We start from the raw sequence: 23828 nt of genomic DNA on the forward strand, positions 1-23828 counted from the left end.
TGCTTATCTAACGGAGCAGAACAGAAATAAATAGTGGTGGTGTGAACGGGGCCTAAAAAGGTGGGTACCATTACTGGTGTAAATAACATAAAGCAATTATGGCGAAGTGATAAAGTCCAGTCCAATATGGCGGATCTTCCTTGTACTTTATAACTTGTCTGTAATTGCCTGCTGTGCATTTACTACATACTGCTGCAGCACATACATCCGTGTGAGAGGTGTGTGTGTGTGGCGAGGTGTGTGTGTGTGGCGAGGTGTGTGTGTGTGTGTGGCGCGGTGTGAGAGGTGTGTGTGTGTGGCGCGGTGTGAGAGGTGTGTGTGTGTGAGAGGTGTGTGTGTGTGTGGCACGGTGTGAGAGGTGTGTGTGTGTGTGTGTGTGTGGCGAGGTGTGTGTGTGTGGCGCGGTGTGAGAGGTGTGTGTGTGTGTGTGGCGCGGTGTGAGAGGTGTGTGTGTGTGTGTGGCGCGGTGTGACAGGTGTGTGTGTGTGGCGCGGTGTGAGAGGTGTGTGTGTGTGTGTGGCGCGGTGTGACAGGTGTGTGTGTGTGTGGCGCGGTGTGACAGGTGTGTGTGTGTGGCGCGGTGTGAGAGGTGTGTGTGTGTGTGGCGCGGTGTGACAGGTGTGTGTGTGTGGCGCGGCGTGAGAGGTGTGTGTGTGTGTGTGGCGCGGTGTGACAGGTGTGTGTGTGTGGCGCGGCGTGAGAGGTGTGTGTGTGTGTGTGTGTGTGTGTGCAAATCGCACACTGCACTACATACATAACACATATGGATACATTGCTGCACTGTCACCTTGTGGTGAAGGTCAGACTGGATGTCCAGGCTCCCCTGCAGTGGTCCAGTACTCCATTCCTCTTCAGCTCCACGCCATGTTTGCCGGCACAGCGCTGCCCCATCTCTCCTCATACATCGGGACTTGGGAACCAGCCCCTTTCAGCTCCCGCTGGCTTCCCCTGCTGCAGTGCGCTGTATCGCTCTGGTGCTTGCCCAAACTAACCAATAGCAAAACTCCTTACTGTATGGAGCTTTGCTATTAGTTATTTCAGGCGCAGGCAGTATTGCTGCGCTGTCTGTGCCATTCCCTGTGCTGCAAAATGTAGAGGGAAAAGTCTATTGGTCGGCACGCTGGTGTGGGCAGCATGTGGAGTGCCGTGTCGTGCATGCCCAGTTTAATTATTGGCACACACGCACGGACACTCAGCACAGGGCTTTTATTATTATTATGTATGTGCAGGGAAGATGAGTGTTGTACAGGGGCAGTGATGATGAGGGTTGTTGTACATGATATTCAGAGCCGGGGAGGATGAGTGTTGTTGTACAGGGCCAGTGATGATGAGGGTTGTTGTACATCATATACAGGGGCAGTGATGGTGAGGGTTGTTGTACATTATGTACACGGGCCGCTGACAGACGCTTTATACTCTGCAGTTGGAGGAGGGGGTCGTTGATAGGTAACCGTCTCCGGCCCCCGCATATGACTCTCTGAGGCAGAGATTGGTTGGCCACAGTGGGAGACTCCCGGTGCCCGGTCTCAAGCACTAGTCCGGTGCCTGCTGGACGCCGCTGTGGGAGTGTCCCGAGGACTGTGGCTGCGCCCTGGGGGAGGTTTCGGGCTACAGTTCCTCTGAGCCTCGGGCTCTCTCATCTTGTAACCAGGAGGACGGCGGAGATGAGTCGGTGAGGAGCCACAGCATCCCGGACTCCGTGCCCCGCACGGTGTAAACCGGTCTCAGGTGAGAACTCAGCCCTGGGCACCCGGACAGGGCCTGCCGGGTAATGACGCATCCCTGCGGAGAGCGTGCTCCTCCTCTTCTCGGGTGACAGCCCGCAATGTAGTGTAATCCTTGTGGAGTCTGTCCGCTGTGGAGCCGCACACCCCAGCCAGTAGATCCTTGGCACAGAGCCCGATTCCAGCCAGTGCTGGGTGTAAAAGGTGCCATAGAGAAGAGATTGTGCCGGGTGTACTGTCAATGAGGACGGGTCCCCAGTGCCGGTCCTGCCTACGCCATCAGCGGTGATTGGGGCGGCGTGCTGGTGTGGGTGGCGTGTGTGCTGATAGGTCGCTGCGCATTTAACATCGGCACACACGCACGGACACATCGCAGGCCCAGAGGGATTTTATTATAGAGGATATGTCTTTTGATGGGATTTCTTCTATATTAATATATTTTTGGCCATGTGTATTATGTGTAGTACTTTATCTGAGCATTCTCGTTGCCTTGCGACATTTAAATATCTGCAGGTTTGACCAGCAACCACCTTTGAGAAACAAGCGTCAGGTGTGACGGGTGAGCTCTGCCTTGTAGTACATAAGTACGTAAGTACTTGTACATATTGGCCCAGGTTTACTAATGTGCCTGTGCCAAAATTTTGTCAAAAAAAAAAAAAAGTGAAGCAAAGTGGCACATCTAGGCTTTCTACACTTTTTTTCAACTTGCTCGACAAGGGGGGCGTGGCTTAGCACACAGTGTATGGTTCCTCACAGCAAAGGGGGGGTCCTAGACACTGTTTTGCACCAAAATTATGACACAATTCTGGTGTAAAAATCTGTCTGAGTAATCCAACCAGTGATAAGTGTCTATCCCTGCAGCAAATTTATCCTCCAGCCTGATCCCTGGTGATAAATCTGGTGCAGCCGGTCTAAGTTTACGCCATCTATAGGATTAGTAAATCTGCCCATTGTGTTTGGTATGAATTTCTTTCTGTACTGTCCTTTGACAGTTGCATACTCACCCTATGTGGATTTTTGTCATGTCGTTTACTCCTTTGTGTGATACATGTGCTTTTAACATATATTATTTTATTTTTATTTATTTTTTGTATTTGGTTTATGGCATCCAGCACCTTCTTTGTTCTCAGTGGTATATATGTGTACTAATGCTGTTCAGTGTGATGACCTTGTGTGCATGCCTGCACCCAACGTCCTATGCTGGCACTGTAGCAGGAGAGGAGACTATATCCTCCTGTAATCCTTGCCCAATCTGTAATTGCTTTTTAACTGCCTGCATTCTTCCATGGGTGTGTCATATATCTTCTATATAAAAAGAATATTCATATAAAAGAGAGGATAAAAAAAAAACATAAAAATTATATTATCCTTCGGGCGGACATAAACACGCCTCTAAGTTCTTTTATCGAGTATCTTAATTTGATTTGTGCAAGCAGTGAGACAAAGGGACAATTGTATATGCAAAAATATATATAGTTTATTATAAAACAAAGGATATAAAAATCAATACAATTGCAAAACAAATGATGAAGTTACAAAATAATACCCAAAATGTACCACACGGTGGTGTTAACACACCCCTATCTGATCAGCACAGCATGTCTTAGTGATTTATGACAATTTGTGTTATACTTTTAACAAACCGACTCATATACCAAGAGAAACTTAGGATCTTCTGTTTATCAAACAGGCTATAGCAATAAAACTCGGATTATACAGGAAAATAACTGTTATCCCTTGACTCTGTTTTCCTATGACCAATCAAAAATATATGATATAATATTCAGCTCGGCAATCAGACTATGGAAAATAACTTTCCTAGGGTTTTAGTCCTTTTTTCAAATAATGTCAGATCTTCCATTAACAATATGCATCTTTGCTAAGAGATAATCAGCATTATGGAGGCACCTAACACTATATATTCCCACAGTATGTGAACTCTTGGCTATATACCGAGAGAAAGATCTTATTAATATCACGAGCAGTAAACACAAATATACGTTACCGGGTCAAAGGTAGACAGAGTTCAGATGGGACCAGTTCTCAAGAACTTTCCTAGTAATCCAAAAAAATAATCTAAGTTTCTTCTGGTAAAGTTTTCTTTTTGATTAAATGTATGTATGGATCTATGGATCTCTGGATATATGGATCTCCTTTGCTGCTCCGCACACAAGTAATTATTCCCCCCTTATCTAAGAATCATCCCCTTTTAGATTGGGGATTTCCAATCAGGTAAGGTGGGTGTATTCGCATGCTAATAATATCATGATGTCATATCAATTCCTAATATGGCATAAAGCAAATGATAAAATAATATAATATTGTCCATCTGCCTCCAGATGACACTGTGGTACTGCAGATGAACATCACAACTTTTAAGCATTTAAAACTAAATATCTAATAATACATTCATATGACCTTCTTGACCTTATTTAATATACATCATTGAGGAAGGTCTTTTCCTGACACTTTTAATTACCTATATCCTGGACTTGTTGGAGTTGGCTGTCTTCTCCTATCTTTTTGAAATATATGTTAACTTGATAAAAATTTTATATAACGCCTTTGATGCTTTGCATTGGAACTTGTACATTTCACTTATCTACATCCATGAATAACTATTGTTTTGAAATAACATTTACTTTTCTCAGAAATCCAATTAACATAAACTTCAATGTTTCTGTACCTTCCACAATACATTCTAAATAATAAATACATGGTATAACATATATATAAATTTATATGAATTATTGGTTAAAATATGTTGTAAACTAAATATACCATACAGAGATGCATATAATTATGAATATATAAATTGAACCTCATACAGCAGGTGTGCCTCAAGGATATGAACCCTTATCACGTCATGGCTTATTCATGAAACAACCTTGTTCCCTTCAGACAGACATGTCTGAGGAAGTTAGTTTACTCCCCATAGATGAACCCATATCTTTAGCACTAACTTTTAAATACAATGTCCGTTCACGTTCACAATTATTTTTTTTATATAAACTGAACTTGCAATGAACTCATCTTGGCTTCCTCAGCCACATAATGGAACTTTGGTTCAGGCTGATTTTATTCTTAAAGGCAATGAGCATTCATTTTGGTTATAATGTCATTAGATAATATTGTATACATATGGAAATGCACAACAGGTGGGTCTCTGAATAGCAGTGCTGAAACAGGGGGAGCGACTTCTTTGTGGATGGTGGCCCTGGGCAGTTGCCTATTTCCCCCTCCCCTCCCTCCATTTCCCCCAATGCTCACCTTGCATGTGTTTAGTAAGCAAATTAATGAAGCGACATTTATGGAACCTGAAGCTTGCATAAACTAACCAATGTAGCCAATTAATATAATTATAGTACAAGTGTTCAGATAGTGTCCAAGATGACTAATCTCCTGGACTGTTTCAGGTGACTAACCTTAATGCTTCTTTGACAGATGGAAGCAATGGAGCATTCAACCTCAAGAGCCTTTCTGGGTCTTCTAACTACAAGTTTGGAGTTCTTGCAAAAATTGTCAACTATATGAAGGTAATTCTACTACTTTTTTAATATGCTTATTTACACAAGCCATTTTGTGGTTTATTTATAAGCATTTTAGAAATAAAATGTTGCATTCTCCTCATACCAATGGAGTACGGAGATCTAGAGTAGTCACTGGCTGACTCTCGCTTTGGTTTCTAGGTAATATTCCAAAATGAATTTCTGTTCTTCTAGTAAATGGCAAAAAAAAAAATATTCACTAGGGTGGGAGGTTTTACTTGCGCAACAAGATTATTCGTCATTGCAGCAAGTGGAGACCCAACAGCTGCTCTGTCTTGTATACCGATACCGGTTGGTAGCTGCAGATAACCAAGCTATAGACGGGTCCTATTTGAGGTTTCATAAGTTACAGTAGAGATTCCCATTGTGTTTCCCTGTTACTCCTATGAGTTTCTCACAGTTCGAGTGTTTGGAAGGTGCAAACATTAGTAATAAGATTCTGCCAGTTTCTATGTTGTGCCAATAAGAGCATGCCATGCCAAGTAACTACAGTACTTGAATACCATCATGTGTCACCTAAGTGATGGAAACTGCTGCCAACCTTCACTTCATGTTAAATAGCATCAGAAATGCAAATGCTAGGTAACAACAATATGGTACAATACAACTGCATGTCTTTGCTGGAGTATTGCTGGCAAAAATAAGCCTGCTCCCAAGCTGCATGGATTACTATAGGGGTACTTTATAGGGGTTGTCTGGGAGTTGAAGAAATGAAAGGACCACTAAACTGTGTATTCTTCTCAGAGATTGTGGCCATGACTTCCCCCGATGCTCATGCAGATGAGTCAGGAGGTTTAGGAGGAGGGGGATAGATTTAGACAAAATACTTTTCTGTACATGGTGGGAATCTCCTAGTTACGAATAGTACAAGATAGATTTGGTAACAGTGCAAGTCCTAGTACCAGCAGTGGTACATACATAGTACCAGCCATAGTACAAATAGTACCAGCCATAGTACATACAGTTGAGTAGCTGCTATGCATTATAAATCCTCTTTCACTGCATAATTGGGCAGATTTGCCTTTCAGCCGCTTTGGAAAGCTAGGTAGCACGTGGAGGTATGGTGGAGACAAAACTATGGTTGTCCTGATGATATATTTATAGATCCGGTCTATACAGAATGTATGAACCAGGCGTGGCCTCCATTACATCTCTGGAGAGGTGGTTACCCAAGTGTGCCCAGTTATGTAGAGACAAATCCCTTCATATAGCTAAACCAGCTTGCCATTCAGGTTCCTTGAAAATCTGGGTTACATCACTGTACAGCTGCATTGGTGACAACAGGTTATGTTGTCCTGGTACCATATGATAGATTCACACAATGTATCAGGGCAGCGTTGTGTGAACCCGGTGGCGGTTCCCCGCCTGTCCACGCAGATAGTTAAAAGTTGACACCTCTAGATGCAGCCATGTTGCCTACTTCTTGGATTCCGGCAATAGGTTTCCTGGCCATAAATATCACTGGTGACCAGTGGGCATTTATGTAGAAACGCGATCAGTAAGAATGATGGGGCACATTTATTAAGAACTGCATTTTAGACGCCGGTCTTAATAAAGTCCTAAGCTGGCGGTGGTTCCGCCAAAGTGCCTGTTCTTAACTTTTTCGCAAGTTCTAAATGTAAGACCGCTTCCTTGCTGTCTTCCATTTAGACCTTTTTCTATGCCTTTAAAAGAAGTAGAAAATGATAAATGAGATGGGCCTACCAGCCCGTCCCCTTCCCTGCCCGCACCACCCCCACAATTTTAGACCTGGCGTGAGCAGGGCGAAGTCGAAGATAGCGGTGCAACTAACTAATCTGCACCTGAAATACGCCTAAGAGTACTTTCACACTAGCATTTTTCTTTTCCAGCACTGAGTTCTGTCCTAGGGGCTCTATACCGGAAAAGAACTGATCAGGCATATCACCATGCATTCTGAATGGAGAGTAATCCGTTCAGGATGCATCAGGATATCTTCAGTTCAGTCATTTTGACTGATCAGGCAAAAGATAAAACCGCAGCATTCTACGGTTTTATCTCCGGTGAAAAAAACTGAAGACTTGCCTTAAATGCCGGATCCGGCATTTTTTTCCATAGGAATATATTAGTGCCGGATCCGGCATTCAAAATGCGCAGACCGAAAAAAAGGTGAAAAAAATAAATGCCGGATTAGTTTTGCCGGATGACGGATCCGACATTTCAATGCATTTTTCTGACCGAACAGGCATTTTTAAGACTGATCAGGATCCTGATCAGTCTTACAAATGCCATTAGTTGGCATACGTTTTGCCGGATCCGGCGACGGAACTGCTTGCCGGATCACTCTGCCGCAAATGTAAAAGTAGCCTAATCTAGGTGTATTTCAATATAATAAATGACCCCCGATATACTTGTAATGCAGTGAAATAAGGATGATGTGCTGGTGTGTGTTCAGCCTGGTTTCTTGTAGCAATCCGGTATAATGGTAAATCATGGGTGACTCCTTTTGTAAATGCAGACACGACATCAGCGTGGGGACACGTATCCACTGACATTGGAGGAAATCTTGGATGAAACACAGCATCTTGACATTGGGATAAAGCAAAAGCAATGGCTTATGTCAGAGGTAAGGATAACTAACTTAAAATTATAATTTTTATTCATTTTTATTATGATTTACTAATTATAAAAAGAATATGGGAATGCAAAGAAATTTTTGTTAAAAGGAACCTGTCACATAGAATATGGTGTCTGAGCTGCAGGCAATATGTCATAGAGCAGGAGGAACTGAGCAGATTGATGTATAGTTTTATGGGAAAAGATTCAGTATCACTTGTGTTTTACTTTATTTAAAGAGGGCCTTTCACCAGAATAAAACATCTAAACTAACTATACAGACATGTAGAGCGGCGCCCAGGGATCTCCCTGCACTTACTGTTATACCTGGGCGCCGCTCCGTTCTCCCATTAGAGCCTCCGGTATCTTCATAGTTAGGCTCCACCCAGGGGAACCTGACGGCGTCTCATTCTCCCATGCTGTAGCGCTGGCCAATCGCAGCGCTCAGCTCATAGCCTGAGAGGTTTTTTTTTCTCTCAGGCTATGAGCTGAGCTCTGCGATTGGCCAGCGCTACAGCATGGGAGAAAGAGACGCCGTCAAGTTCCCCTGGGTGGAGCCTAACTATGAAAATACCGGAGGCTATACCGGGAGAACGGAGCGGCGCCCAGGTATAACAGTAAGTGCAGGGGGATCCCTGGGCGCCGCTCTACATGTCTGTATAGTTAGTTTAGATGTTTTATTCTGGTGAAAGGTCCTCTTTAAATCCCTGCTTATTCTTTAAAGTTAAAGGGGTTCTGCACTTTGTTTAAACTGATGATCTATCCTCTGGATAGATTATCAGCTTCCGATCGGCAGGGGTCTGACACCCGGGACCCCCGCCGATCAGCTGTTTGAGAAGGCCGCGGCGCTCCAGCAGCGCCGCGGCCTTCTCACTGTTTACCGCTGGCCCAGTGATGTCACAACTAGTATCAAATGGCCTGGGCGGGGCTAAGCTCTGTTCACTTGAATGGAGCTTTGCCCCGCCCAGGCCATTTGATACTAGTCGTGACGTCACTGGGCCAGCCGTTAACAGTAAGAAGGCCGCGGCGCTGCCTTCTCAAGCAGCTCTTCGGCGGGGGTCCCGGGTGTGATGTCAGGGAAGATGCTTAAACCCTCTTTGAACACTCAGTTGGTTCTACCCTTCCTTACTACTTGACCAGAGATCTTGGAGTTTCTGCACCTTCATCCAAAGTAAGGGTACGGCACTTCCCTTTTGGTCCCACATGGCTTAACTGTGGAATCTGCTGATGTTGAGGCTTTTCCCCAGACCCTTCTTCAACACCTCCTGGGACCTCTCTCACCTGCAGCTAGGACCTCAGTCATTTAGAAGCATGACTTCCTCATATGTCATCACATGCCCCCTGCTGGACTTTGCTAGATGCTGGGGCTTTGACATCCCCAGAAGCATTGCGCTCTTCAGGCCCAACTCGCCAAGGTCCAGGTTTTCCTCAGCACTGATGGACCTGGATACCCTAGTGAACTGGTGGTCCCATGTTCAGCATTTGCCTACAAAACAAAGTTTTTGGGCATTGATATGTGAAGGAAGCATGCTATGTGAAGCAGAGCTGGCTCCTGCCTATGCCTGCTTCGCTAAGCTAAGAGCTTACTCCTAGCTTAGCGAAGCAGGCAGGAGACTGCTCCGCTCAGCTAATCCTGGCATAGTACAGGGTACCCATGTGCTATGCCAGCATTTAGTAAACCTCTGGGGGACACAGGCAGGAGTATTCACTGTGCTGCGGCCCCATTGATAAAATGTCAACTCCGTACTCTGTAGACTGCTGAGAAGTCAGAGGTGTAAAGAGAAGTAATTTTTAAGCGCACAGTGAAATGTGCGATTTAGGGAGGGAAAAGTGTAATAAAAATACAAAAAACATTAATAAACTATATTACAAAGTGTTTTTAGGACATTAGGGACATGTTAACAAAATGTATACAAAAGTTTAGTTACTCTTTAAGATACTGAAGGGAATTTTTTTGTCAAGTTTACTATGGGCCACTAGCATAATTGTATTATGTTCTCTCCTGAGATTCTTGGCAGGTCTCTCCTGCAAGGTAGTCTTGTCTGTTTCGCCCTTCCACTGAGGGTGCTGTGTTGCATCTACCGCTTAATGTTTTATTCATTAAGACAACTTCTTTACCAAGCAGAGATTTCAATATACTGTTCTCGCAATATAGAGACTGGTCTCCTGCCCCTTTAACTGTTTCCCTATGACAGTGTTGGCGAACCTATGGCACGGGTACCAGAGGTGGCACTCAGAGCCCTCTCTGTGGGCACTCGCACCCTGGAAAAAGTCTATGGTGTACCAATATGCCTTAGACTTTTCCTGTCATCCATCAGCGCAGGATACACTATGAACGACACAGGCAGCACATTGAATGTAGGCAGGCTATTGAAGAAATGAAGAAAAATCAGTGGGTTGCAGTTTGGGCACTCGGGTCTCTAAAAGGTTCACCATTACTGCCCTATCACATAGAGAATTCCTCAATTTGCATTATACGACCTTTGTTGAATAGACAGCCGTCCTGGCTGAAACTATTCTTCTTCTTCTCATCTGCATCGTTCTCGAACACATCGATTACATCTTTATGTCCTTGCAGTCAGCATCTATGGGTCTATCTCCTGGTCAGACTACACCACAGTGCTCATGGAACTTAATTTAGTGACTTCTTCCCTTATCCTCAATGGTCTCAATGAGTCACTTTCCACAGGACCTCTCACTTAGGATAAACTTTGTCTCCCTTTGATTAATTATTTTGTGGAGAACAAACCTTTTGGCTCCTTCTCTTTCAGTCCTATGGAAGCTCATGTTCAGAGGTCAATGCATTTCATAAGTCTAGGACCCAGTTTCTCACATTAGAGGGAATTTAAACTCTTGGGGTAATATCACATAATCCAACTAGATCTCTTGAAAATGGTTAAGTTAAACACATTCTCTTTAACTCAAATAATGAAGTAGACTTGCCATTTTTTGAGCCAATGATTCAATTAAGCCCTTCCTTGTTGGCAAGTTATTTGAGAGATCAAACTACTAGTTTTAACCCAGAGTCAATAATGGGGGGGGGGGGGGGGGGGGTGTGTGTGAGTGTGACATTGGTTTATCTGTATGTGTCTCTCTCTCTCTGCTTTCCTTCTCTTGCTGGCCAGCAAACCTGTCTCTCTCTCTCTTCCCACTAATACTTCTACAGACAGACTAGGGCATTATTCACACGCATTATAACTTGACCTGCCTTACACGGTGTGAGAAGCATGCAGCTGAATAACCCAGGTGAGGCAGAGCTGCAGTCAAAAACGGCAGTATATTTTAGTTTCTTCGGTATAACTTGGCTATTTCATGATATGCATGTAAAGTAGATTGTAAGCTCCTATTTAATGATGGTTGTTATGATTCATTCGTAACATGTATGTTTTGCAAATTTATAGAGTGCGTCCCTTTAAGACTGGGTCTTCTGTACTTAAAGGGGTTCTCTGGGAATTTGAAAAATGAAAATACTTAAATATTACTTTATTATAAATATATTCCCAAATACATTTCATTAGTTATCATGGCTCGTTTTGTTTGGGGAGCAATCATTAGAAGAAATAAAATGGCTGCCGTCCTTTTAGTACACACAAAACCTGTCCTTATCCCACAGCAGAACAAGTTACTTCACAACACTGAGTTAAAGAGCTGCCTCCTCCTCCTCCTCCTCCTCCTCTACTTGTCAGGGATTATGATCCTGAATACAGATAAGATCTTCAGCTGAATCTCTGTAGGAATAGAGTTCATGAGGAGACATGAAGTACAGAGAGTAGGTGGGGATGTGGTAATGAACAGCAGCACTCATATGCAGTCTCCATTACCACAGTCTGTCCTGTCCCTCCACTCTTTACCTCATGTCTCCTCATGAACTCCATTCATACAGAGATTTAGCTGAAGATCCTATCAGCTGTATACAGGATCATAGAGCAGAGAGGAGGAGGAGGCAGCTCTTTACATCAGTGGTGTGAAGTAACTTGGCCTGTGTGCTTAGGACAGGTTTTGTCTGCACTATTAGGCCATTTTATTTCTCCTGATGAATGCCCTCCAGACAAAACAAGACCTAACTAATGAAAGGTATTTGGGAATATATTTATAATAAGGTAATATTTTTAAGGATTTTCATTTAATTAATTCCCGGAGAACCCCTTTTAACCACCTCAGCCCCCAGTGCTTAAACACCCTGAAAGACCAGGCCACTTTTTACACTTCTGACCTACACTACTTTCACCGTTTATTGCTCGGTCATGCAACTTACCACCCAAATGAATTTTACCTCCTTTTCTTCTCACTAATAGAGCTTTCATTTGGTGGTATTTCATTGCTGCTGACATTTTTACTTTTTTTGTTATTAATCGAAATTTAACGATTTTTTTTGCAAAAAAATGACATTTTTCACTTTCAGTTGTAAAATTTTGCAAAAAAAACGACATCCATATATAAATTTTGCTCTAAATTTATTGTTCTACATGTCTTTGATTAAAAAAAAATGTTTGGGTAAAAAAAAAATGGTTTGGGTAAAAGTTATAGCGTTTACAAACTATGGTACAAAAATGTGAATTTCCGCTTTTTGAAGCAGCTCTGACTTTCTGAGCACCTGTCATGTTTCCTGAGGTTCTACAATGGCCAGACAGTACAAACACCCCACAAATGACCCCATTTCGGAAAATACACACCCTAAGGTATTCGCTGATGGGCATAGTGAGTTCATAGAACTTTTTATTTTTTGTCACAAGTTAGCGGAAAATGATGATTTCTTTCTTTTTTTTTTTTTTTCTTACAAAGTCTCATATTCCACTAACTTGTGACAAAAAATAAAAACTTCCATGAACTCACTATGCCCATCACGAAATACCTTGGGGTCTCTTCTTTCCAAAATGGGGTCACTTGTGGGGTAGTTATACTGCCCTGGCATTCTAGGGGCCCAAATGTGTGGTAAGGAGTTTGAAATCAAATTCTGTAAAAAATGACGAGTGAAATCCGAAAGGTGCTCTTTGGAATGTGGGCCCCTTTGCCCACCTAGGCTGCAAAAAAGTGTCACACATCTGGTATCGCCGTATTCAGGAGACGTTGGGGAATGTGTTTTGGGGTGTCTTTTTACATATACCCATGCTGGGTGAGATAAATATCTTGGTCAAATGCCAACTTTGTATAAAAAAATGGGAAAAGTTGTCTTTTGCCAAGATATTTCTCTCACCCAGCATGGGTATATGTAAAAAGACACCCCAAAACACATTCCTCAACTTCTCCTGAGTACGGGGATACCAGATGTGTGACACTTTTTTGCAGCCTAGGTGGGCAAAGGGGCCCATATTCCAAAGAGCACCTTTCGGATTTCACTCGTCTCTTTTTACAGAATTTGATTTCAAACTCCTTACCACACATTTGGGCCCCTAGAATGCCAGGGCAGTATAACTACCCCACAAGTGACCCCATTTTGGAAAGAAGAGACCCCAAGGTATTCGCTGATGGGCATAGTGAGTTCATGGAAGTTTTTATTTTTTGTCACAAGTTAGTGGAATATGAGACTTTGTATGAAAAAAAAAAAAAAAAAATCATAATTTTCCACTAACTTGTGACAAAAAATAAAAAATTCTAGGAACTCGCCATGCCCCTCACGGAATACCTTGGGGTGTCTTCTTTCCAAAATGGGGTCACTTGTGGGGTAGTTATACTGCCCTGGCATTTTCCAGGGGCCCTAATGTGTGGTAAGTAGGTAAATGACCTGTGAAATCCTAAAGGTGCTCTTTGGAATGTGGGCCCCTTTGCCCACCTAGGCTGCAAAAAAGTGTCACACATGTGGTATCGCCGTATTCAGGAGACGTTGGGGAATGTGTTTTGGGGTGTCTTTTTACATATACCCATGCTGGGTGAGAGAAATATCTTGGCAAAAGACAACTTTTTCCATTTTTTTTATACAAAGTTGGCATTTGACCAAGATATTTATCTCACCCAGCATGGGTATATGTAAAATGACACCCCAAAACACATTCCCCAACTTCTCCTGAGTACGGCGATACCAGATGTGTGACACTTTTTTGCAGCCTAGATGCGCAAAGGGGCCCAAATTCCTTTTAGGAGGGCATTTTTAGACATTTCGATCCCAGACTTCTTCTCACGCTTTGGGGCCCCTAGAATGCCAGGGCAGTATAAATACCCCACATGTGACCCCATTTTGGAAAGAAGACACCCCAAGGTATTCAATGAGGGGCATGGCGAGTTCATAGAAATTATTTTTTTTTGGCACAAGTTAGCGGAAATTGATATTTTTTATTTTTTTCTCACAAAGTCTCCCGTTCCGCTAACTTGGGACAAAAATTTCAATCTTTCATGGACTCAATATGCCCCTCACGGAATACCTGGGGGTGTCTTCTTTCCGAAATGGGGTCACATGTGGGGTATTTATACTGCCCTGGCATTCTAGGGGCCCTAAAGCGTGAGAAGAAGTCTGGAATATAAATGTCTAAAAAATTTTACGCATTTGGATTCCGTGAGGGGTATGGTGAGTTCATGTGAGATTTTATTTTTTGTCACAAGTTAGTGGAATATGTGACTTTGTAAGAAAAAAAAAAAAATTCCGCTAACTTGGGCCAAAAAAAAGACTGAATGCAGCCTTACAGAGGGGGGGGGGGGGGATCAATGACAGGGGGGTGATCAATGACAGGGGGGGTGATCAATGACAGGGGGGTGATCAGGGAGTCTATATGGGGTGATCACCCAACTGTCATTGATCACCCCCCTGTAAGGCTGCATTCAGACGTCCGTATGATTTTTACGGATCCGATCAGTCTATCAGTGGATCCGTAAAAATCATGCGGACATCTGAATGGAGCTTTACAGGGGGGTGATCAATGACAGAGGGGTAATCAATGACAGGGGGGTGATCAGGGAGTCTATATGGGGTGATCACCACAGTCATTGATCACTCCCCTGTAAGGCTGCATTCAGACGTCCGTATGATTTTTACGGATCCGATCAGTCTATCAGTGGATCCGTAAAAATCATGCGGACATCTGAATGGAGCTTTACAGGGGGGTGATCAATGACAGAGGGGTAATCAATGACAGGGGGGTGATCAGGGAGTCTATATGGGGTGATCACCACAGTCATTGATCACTCCCCTGTAAGGCTGCATTCAGACGTCCGTATGATTTTTACGGATCCGATCAGTCTATCAGTGGATCCGTAAAAATCATGCGGACATCTGAATGGAGCTTTACAGGGGGGTGATCAATGACAGGGGGGTAATCAATGACAGGGGGGTGATCAGGGAGTCTATATGGGGTGATCACCACAGTCATTGATCACTCCCCTGTAAGGCTCCATTCAGACGTCTGTATGATTTTTACGGATCCGATCAGTCTATCAGTGGATCCGTAAAAATCATGCGGACATCTGAATGGAGCTTTACAGGGGGGTGATCAATGACAGAGGGGTAATCAATGACAGGGGGGTGATCAGGGAGTCTATATGGGGTGATCACCACAGTCATTGATCATGCCCCTGTAAGGCTTCATTCAGACGTCCGTATGATTTTTACGGATCCGATCAGTCTATCAGTGGATCCGTAAAAATCATGCGGACATCTGAATGGAGCTTTACAGGGGGGTGATCAATGACAGGGGGGTGATCAGGGAGTCTATATGGGGTGATCACCTCCGTCATTTATCACTCCCCTGTAAGGCTGCATTCAGACGTCCGTATGATTTTTACGGATCCGATCAGTCTATCAGTGGATCCGTAAAAATCATGCGGACATCTGAATGGAGCTTTACAGGGGGTTGATCAATGACAGGGGGGTAATCAATGACAGGGGGGTGATCAGGGAGTCTATATGGGGTGATCAGGGGTGATCAAGGGCTAATAAGGGGTTAATAAGTGACGGGGGGGGGGGGGGGTGTAGTGTAGTGGTGCTTGGTGCAACATATTACTGAGCTGCCTGTGTCCTCTGGTGGTCGATCCAAACAAAGGGGACCACCAGAGGACCAGGTAGCAGGTATATTAGACGCTGTTATCAAAACAGCGTCTAATATACCTGTTAGGGGTTAAAAAAAATCACATCTCCAGCCTGCCAGCGAACGATCGCCGCTGGCAGGCTGGAGATCCACTCGCTTACCTTCCGATCCTGTGAACGCGCGCGCCTGTGTGCGCGCGTTCACAGGAAATCTCGCGTCTCGCGAGAGGACGCACCGGCGCGTCCACCCAGAACAACAGGACCGCCGCAAAGACGCAATCCTGCGTACGGCGGTCCTGAGGTGGTTAAAGAGTATCTGTCAGCAGATTTGTACCTATGAAACTGGCTCACCTGTTATATGTGCGCTTGGCAGCTGAAGACATCTGTGTTAGTCCCATGCTCATATGTGCCCGCATTGCTGAGAGAGTTTTTATATGCAAATGAGCCTCTAATAACTACTGTTACACCTAAAGGCTCTGCTCTCTCTGCAGCTGGTGCACCCTTTGCCAGGGTTAGGTGTGATGACATTTACACTACCTTTTTAATCAGAGGTGCAGAGGGGGAGGCAGTTGCACATAGAACAGAACCTCTAGGTGTAATGGCAATGCCCCTATTGCTCCTAGAGGCTCATTTGCATATTTTAAGCATCACTTTTCTCAGCAATGCGGACACATATGAACATGGAACCAACACAGATGTCTTCAACTGCCAAGCGCACATGTAATGGGTCAGCCGGTTTCATAGGTACAAATCTGATGACAGATGCCCTTTAACCTCCTTCCTGCCGCGCCACATTTCAATTACGTCGGCGGTGGATGGTTTAAAGATGGAGCCCGCTCATAAGCGCAGTTTTAAACAGCAGGCACCTGCGACCGACGATGATGTAAATCGCATACATTTAACCCCTCAGATGCCACGGTCAAATGTGACCACGGCATCTGCAAATGTTAGAGACCTGGAGCATGTGCTCCCAGCTGTGTAGTGGCTTCCCCCGGCGAGGAACAGGGGAGCCGGATGTAGTGTAAGGCAGCCTCTGTACTCAGTAGTACAGGCCTTGTGGCAGGGCTCCTTAGGAACATAGTGTAATTCGCATAAACTCCAATGCTATGCCCACAGAACTTCAGGCCCATTTCTTTACTAAATACGGACCTGAAGATCTATGCCAAAGCTCTAGCTAACAGACTCTCACTGCCATCTCTAATTGGTGTCGATCAGGCAGGCTTCATTAGAGGGAGGCAAGTAACCGACAACACTAGGCGAATTCTCAACATCATTCACTTTCTGGAAAGAATATACACTAAGGCCTTGATGGTCACGCTTGATGCCGAGAAGGCGTTTGACCACTTGAACTGGCCGTACGCCTTCTCGGTTTTGGAGGTGATGGGCATTGGTGATCCTTTTATATTGGCAATTAGGGCAAACTACTATTCCTCTTTAGAAAGGTTTGTCAGTCTTTTCTACAGAAAGCCCAATTACGAACTCCTTTGTATGGGCAGGCCGGAAACCGCTTATTGCCTCCTCCATCCTCAACAGACATAAGGGAGCTGGTGATTTGAGCCTCCCCAATATATCAGACTAATTTCTTGCTACCCATATTCAGCAACTAAGAGTGGTGGAGAAGTAACAGGCAGGCTCATGGCCCCTTCAAACAACTTGCAGCTTAAAGGGTTTCTGTCACCTGAAAAATGGGTATTAAGCTGGCTGACATTAGCGATGTGCTAATGTCAGCTGAACATAACTATATTAGTGCCATCTCACTGCCTGCCGCCGTTATTAAGAAAAAATAACTTTTATAATATGCTAATTAGCCTCTAGGACCATGGGGGGCGTTGCCCCTGCTCCTAGAGGCTCCGTTCTCCCACCTCTGGCCACGCCCTACTACACTAGATTGACAGGGGCCTGTCTGCAGTGTAAATCTCGCACCGTTCAGTATTCGGCGCAGGTGCAGTGAGGAATACTGAACGGCGCGAGATTTACACTGCAGACACGGCCTGGTGGGAGTAGAGCAGCGCTGCCCTGTCAATCGTGAGAAGAAGGGCGTGAAAAGAGGTGGGAGAACGGAGCCTCTAGGAGCAGGTGCAATGCCCCCCCCCCCTGCTCCTAGAGGCTAATTAGCATATTATACAAGTTCGTTTTTCTCAATAAAGGCTTTAGGCAGTGAGATGGCATTAATAGTTATGTTCAGCTGATATTAGCACATCTCTAATGTCAGCCAGCTTAACCTCTTCCGGACACAGAGTGTACAGGTACGCCCTGATGTCCTGGTACTTAAGGACACAGGGCGGTGATCGGAAGCCTGTGCCTGCTCAAATCATTGAGCAGGCAGCTTGGCTAAATGCGCGGGGACCGCAGGTCAATTCAGACCTGCGGTTTGCGGCTTTTACATGCGGTTGCGGGTGCCGGTGCCATCGGGTCCTCGTGGGGCTGTAGGGGGGACCCGATGGCATGGAAGGCAGCGCGATGCCTAAGGAAGGCATTGCGCTGCCTTCTGGTGATAAGCCTGTGAGATCCAGCTCCCTGGATCTCACAGGCCGGAAGTTGTATTACAGTATTACTCATACAGCCAATGCATTCCAATACAGAAGTATTGGAATGCATTGTAAAGGATTAGACCCCCAAAAGTTGAAGTCCCAAAGTGGGACCAAAAAAAAGTGAATAAAATGTTGAAAAAATAAAGTCGTCGCCCCCCCCCCCCAAAAAAAGTATTGACATATTGGGTATCGCCGCGTCCGTATCGGCTGGCTCTATAAAAATATCACATGACCTAACCCCTCAGGTGAACACCGTAAAAAAATTAAAATAAAAACTGTGTAAAAAAAGCTATTTTTTGTCATCTTACATCACAAAAAGTGTAATAGCAAGCGATCAAAGTCATATGCACCTCAAAATAGTGCCAATCAAACCGTCATCTCATCCCGCAAAAAATGAGACCCTACCTAAGATAATCACCCAAAAACTGAAAAAACTATGGCTCTCAGACTATGGAGACACTAAAAGATGATTTTTTATGTTTCAAAAATGAAATCATTGTGTAAAACTTACATAAATAAAAAAAATTGTATACATTTTAGGTATCGCCGCGTCCGTGACAACCTGCTCTATAAAAATACCACATGATCTAACCTGTCAGATGAATGTTGAAGAAAAAAAAAAACTGTGCCAAAGCGATTTCTTGTTACCTTGCCTCACAAAAAGTGTAATATAGAGCAACCAAAAATCATATGTAGTACCAACAAAATTTCCACCCTATCCCGTATTTTTTAAAATGGGGTCACTTTTTTGGAGTTTCTACTCTAGGGGTGCATCAGGGGGGCTTCAAATGGGACATGGTGTCAAAAAACCAGTCCAGCAAAATCTGCCTTCCAAAAACCGTATGGCATTCCTTTCCTTTTGCGCCCTACCGTGTGCCCGTACAGCAGTTTATGACCACATATGGGGTGTTTCTGTAAACTCCAGAATCAGGGCCATAAATATTGAGTTTTGTTTGGCTGTTAACCCTTGCTTTGTAACTGGAAAAAAAATATTAAAATGGAAAATCTGCCAAAAAAGTTAAATTTTGAAATTGTATCTCTATTTTCCATTAATTCTTGTGGAACACCTAAAGGGTTAACTACGTTTGTAAAATCTGTTTTAAATACCTTGAGGGGTGTAGTTTATAGAATGGGGTAATTTTTTGGTGGGTAATTTTTTGGTGGTTTCTATTTACCGTATTTTTTGCCCTATAAGACGCACCGACCCATAAGACGCACCTAGGTTTTTGAGGAGGAAAATAAGTAAAAATATATTTTGAACCAAAAGGTGTGCTTTTGGTGGGTTTTGAACTAATTGTGGTCTGTGGATGGCACTGTTATGGGGGATCTCTGGGTGACACTTATGGGGGATCTCTGGGTGACACTTATGGGGGAATCTGTGGGTGACACTTATGGGGGATCTGTGGGTGACACTTATGGGGGATCTGTGGGTGGCTCTTATTGGGCTCTCTGGATGGCACTGTTATGAGGATCTGTGGATGACACATATATAGCATCTTATGCTATGTGTCATCCACAGATCCCCTCCATAAGTGTCCCTGTAGTGAATGACCCTCAATACACGGGCTGAGGGGCTGGCATCGGCTTTTATAATGGCAGCGGGGCCCGTGCAGTGACTGTATTCTACTACACGGGCCCCGCTCACTGTTTATTATTGTATCTCTAATAGTAAATTGTTATGCATATAATCGCATAATGAGCGCTGTTTACTTACAACTACAGTACAAGCGCTCGCCGCTCGGTAGGTAGCAGAGAGGAGGGAGGAGGCAGGACGGGCGCTGGCAGCGTGAGTCATACGTCACGCGCCTGCTTCATTCATAAAGTAGGCGGCGCAGGCGCGTGACGTATCACTCACGCTGCCAGCGCCCGTCCTCCCGGCCTGCCTCCTCCCTCCTCTCTGCTACCTACCGAGCGGCGAGCGCTTGTACTGTAGTTGTAAGTAATACACAGCGCTCATTATGCGATTATATGCATAACAATTTACTATTAGAGATACAATAATATACAGTGAGCGGGGCCCGTGTAATAGAATACAGTCACTGCACGGGCCCTGCTGTCATTATAAAAGCAGATGCCAGCCCCCAGCCCCTCCTCCCTCACAGCTGATACACCCGCCGCACGGCATCGCGGCGGGTGTATCATTGAAAACTCGGCAAAATCAGCAGCATTCGCCATATAAGACGCACTGCTATTTCCCCCCCACTTTTGGGGGGAAAAAAGTGCGTCTTATACGGCGAAAAATACGGTATGTAAGCCTCACAAAGTGACTTCAGACCTGAACTGGTCCTTTAAAAAGTTGGTTTTTGAAAATTTCTGAGAAATTTCAAGATTTACTTCTAGCCTTGTAACGTCCCCCAAAAATAAAATGTCATTCCTAAAATGATCCTAACATGAAGTAGACATATAGGAAATGTAAAATAACTATTTTTGTAGGTATTAATATGTATTATAGAAGTAGAGAAATTGAAACTTGAAAATTTGGAAATTTTTGCAAATTTGGTATTTTATTTTTATGAATTTTTTTGACTCCATTTTACCAGTGTCATGAAATACAATATGTGACGAAAAAAACTATCTCAGAATGGCCTGGATAAGTCAGAGTTTTAAAGTTATCACCACTTAAAGTGACACTGGTCAGATTTGCAAAAAAATGGCCTGGTTCTTAAGGTGAAATAAGGCTGTGTCCTTAAGGAGTTAATACTTATTTCTCAGGTGACAGAAACCCTTTAATGTACCAGGACTAGACCTTAATGGGTGGGAAGGTCATATATATATATATATATATATATATATATATATATATATAATATTTTTTTTTTTTTTTTAACTGTTCGAGGAAGCTAGACTCAAACCCTTTCAGGCCCTACAACTAGAATTTAACATCCCAAAAGCAGACTTTTATAAATATCTGCAAATAAGAGATCTTTTCTCCCACGCTGACTTTTGCCAAGTACAAGCCCGTAGAAATCTCCTGGCACTCTGGTCTAACACCAGCTTATCGAAGGCCTGATCTGGAACACGACCACTATATATGGCTTTGGAATGAGACAAGCTTTTTGGCTTGGGACGAAGAATTACACACTGTTATCCCAGCCAACGTATGGTCTCTCTCACTTTGCTTCATATCTTCCACCTTCCACTGCGCCACTCACTATGAAGCAGCTATAAAAACCTGCTTGAGATGGTATCTCACATCGGAGAGACTGAGTCTCATTTACCAGGCTCCTCATTGTTGTTGGAGAAACTATGGGGCAAAAGGCCCCTTCATGTGCTATGGTCCTGCCCACACTTGGAGACCCTAGGTTCGAAAAATTTTCAACTAGCTTCTAGATTCTGTGGCACTACTATTGTTAAATTGCCACTGTGGGCGTTGTTCTTTATGAACATTAGGTCTATACCTGTTTCCCACCGTATCCCTGTAGCACACCTATTTCTGTAAACTAAACTGGCAATTACCAAGAACTGGAAGAGCACCGATATTGCAACCGTGATAGAGGTAATATCAAGGGTCAATACTACTTTCCTCTATGAAAAACTAATGGCCTTTAAGGACCACAGCTTTACTAGATATGTGGCGCAGTGTAAGGCTTGGATAGAATTTATGCCGTCCTCACCCCCCATCTGATAGATGCCGTTTGCTTGAAAACAATAGACATCTGACCTGTGACATATTCGAACGTGTTATGTTAATTTCTGATTGTTTGTTTAATGCTGCCTTTACTCTAAGGCCCCTTTTACACGGGCGAGAATTCCGCTTGTGCGTTGCGTGAAAATCGCAGCATGCTCTATATTGTGTGTTTTTCAGGCCTCATAGAAGTGAAAATCGCAAGCATCCGCAGGCAAGTGCGGATGCGGTGAGATTTTCAGTTTCACGCATGGTTGCTAGGAGACGATCGGGATGGGGAACCGATCTTTATTTTCCCTTATAACATGGTTATAAGGGAAAATAATAGCATTCTTAATACAGAATGCTAAGTAAATTAGGGATGGAGGGGTTAAAAAATTCAAATTAAACTCGCCTTATCCAATTGTTCGCGCAGCCTGGCTTGTCTTCTTTCTTTTTGAGGACTTGGGAGAAAAGGACCTTTGGTGACGTCACTGCGCTCATCACATGGTCCATCACCATGGCTGCGCGAACAAGTGGATGAGTGGATGTACTAAAAATCAATGCAGAGAGATGAGAGAGTGATAATACCCCCCAATCACTGGGTCCCCATGTATGTCATACCCAGAGGAAGTGCGGCGAAACGTACGTCGGGGTTGTTTTGGCCCTCCCCCCCAGCTCTTGGTCTGCATGTCTTGACCATCTAAGTGCCAGTTTATGGTTTCTTTTGTAGGCTCCCTTATTTTCACCAGCGAGGCAATTTAGATGCTCTTTGAATTCAGTGTGGTGATAGCCTGATGTAGTGATATTTTACTGATACGTGATATGATTGAATAATTGGCTATATACTTTAATACTGTGTATAGATAGAGGCACTGTTATGGTGGGTGTCTTTATTTATATACATATATTAGGGATATAATATTTTATCCTAGTATTAATTTGTGTAGAAGTATGACATACATGGGGACCTAGTGATTGGGGGGTATCACTCTCTCCATATCTCTCTGCATTGATTTTTACTATGTTTGCTATTTATTAGATAAATGTGACATAATAAAGATGTTTTTGTACTATATGTGTGGTGCTTGTATTTTGGTTTAGTAAACTATTTATTAAAAGTGTAAAAAAATAAAATAAAATGTAAAAATACAAATCCCGCCCAATTCTTCAAAATTAAAATAAAAATACATAAATAATAAAAAAATAAATAAACATCATGGACATAGCCACGTGCAAAAACGCCCATACTAATAAAACATTTATCTCATATGGCCAACAACAAAACAGAAAAAAGTCAAAATGGACGATTCTACTTTTTTTTTTTTTTTTTTTTTTATCGCTTCACCTCCCACAAAAAAAACATAAAAATTAAAAAGTTATGGGGGTCAGAATAAAAAATCAAAATAGAAGAAAAACCTCTACATATGTGGTATCGTTTTAATCATACTGACCCGGAGAAATAAAATTAACAGGTCAGCTTTACCGCATAGGAACAAAACAAAAAAAACATAAAACAGTGGCTTCCATAATTCCACCCGATTTCGAATTTCTTTCCCACTTCCCACCACATTGTATGCAACCGTAAATGGTGCCATTACAAAGTACAACTTGTCCTGCAAAAAACAAGCCCTCATACTGCTATGTGAATGAAAAATAAAAACATTATGGCTTTGGGAAAGCTAGGAGTAAAAAACAGAATATCATCCTATCTTGAAAGGGATAAAAGCATCTGTGGATTGTGCTAGGGTTGCATTTTCATTTTAGAATGTGAGCTGTACACTGGGGATCTATTTGCTAACAAGGTACTTGCAAATACCCCTGCTGCGGATTGTTCCCATAGGATTGTTCTACTTTTATTTATAATTTTATTTTGTTTTGTTTTATTGCTGCCCA

General features: G+C 43.4%; 1 protein-coding gene across 2 annotated transcripts in view; it reads left to right on the plus strand.

Annotated features, from left to right (window-relative positions):
- Nucleotides 1-23828, plus strand: part of GTF2E2 (general transcription factor IIE subunit 2) — an 88884-nt gene that overhangs the window by 41526 nt on the left and 23530 nt on the right. For both annotated transcript variants that reach the window (XM_040418041.1, XM_040418040.1), the window contains exons 3-4: nt 5169-5260; nt 7749-7856. In XM_040418041.1, coding sequence (XP_040273975.1) covers nt 5169-5260; nt 7749-7856 — 200 coding nt within the window. The remainder of the gene's footprint in view (nt 1-5168; nt 5261-7748; nt 7857-23828) is intronic.

This window comes from Bufo bufo, chromosome 2 (assembly GCF_905171765.1).
Source record: "Bufo bufo chromosome 2, aBufBuf1.1, whole genome shotgun sequence".
NCBI lineage: Eukaryota > Metazoa > Chordata > Amphibia > Anura > Bufonidae > Bufo > Bufo bufo.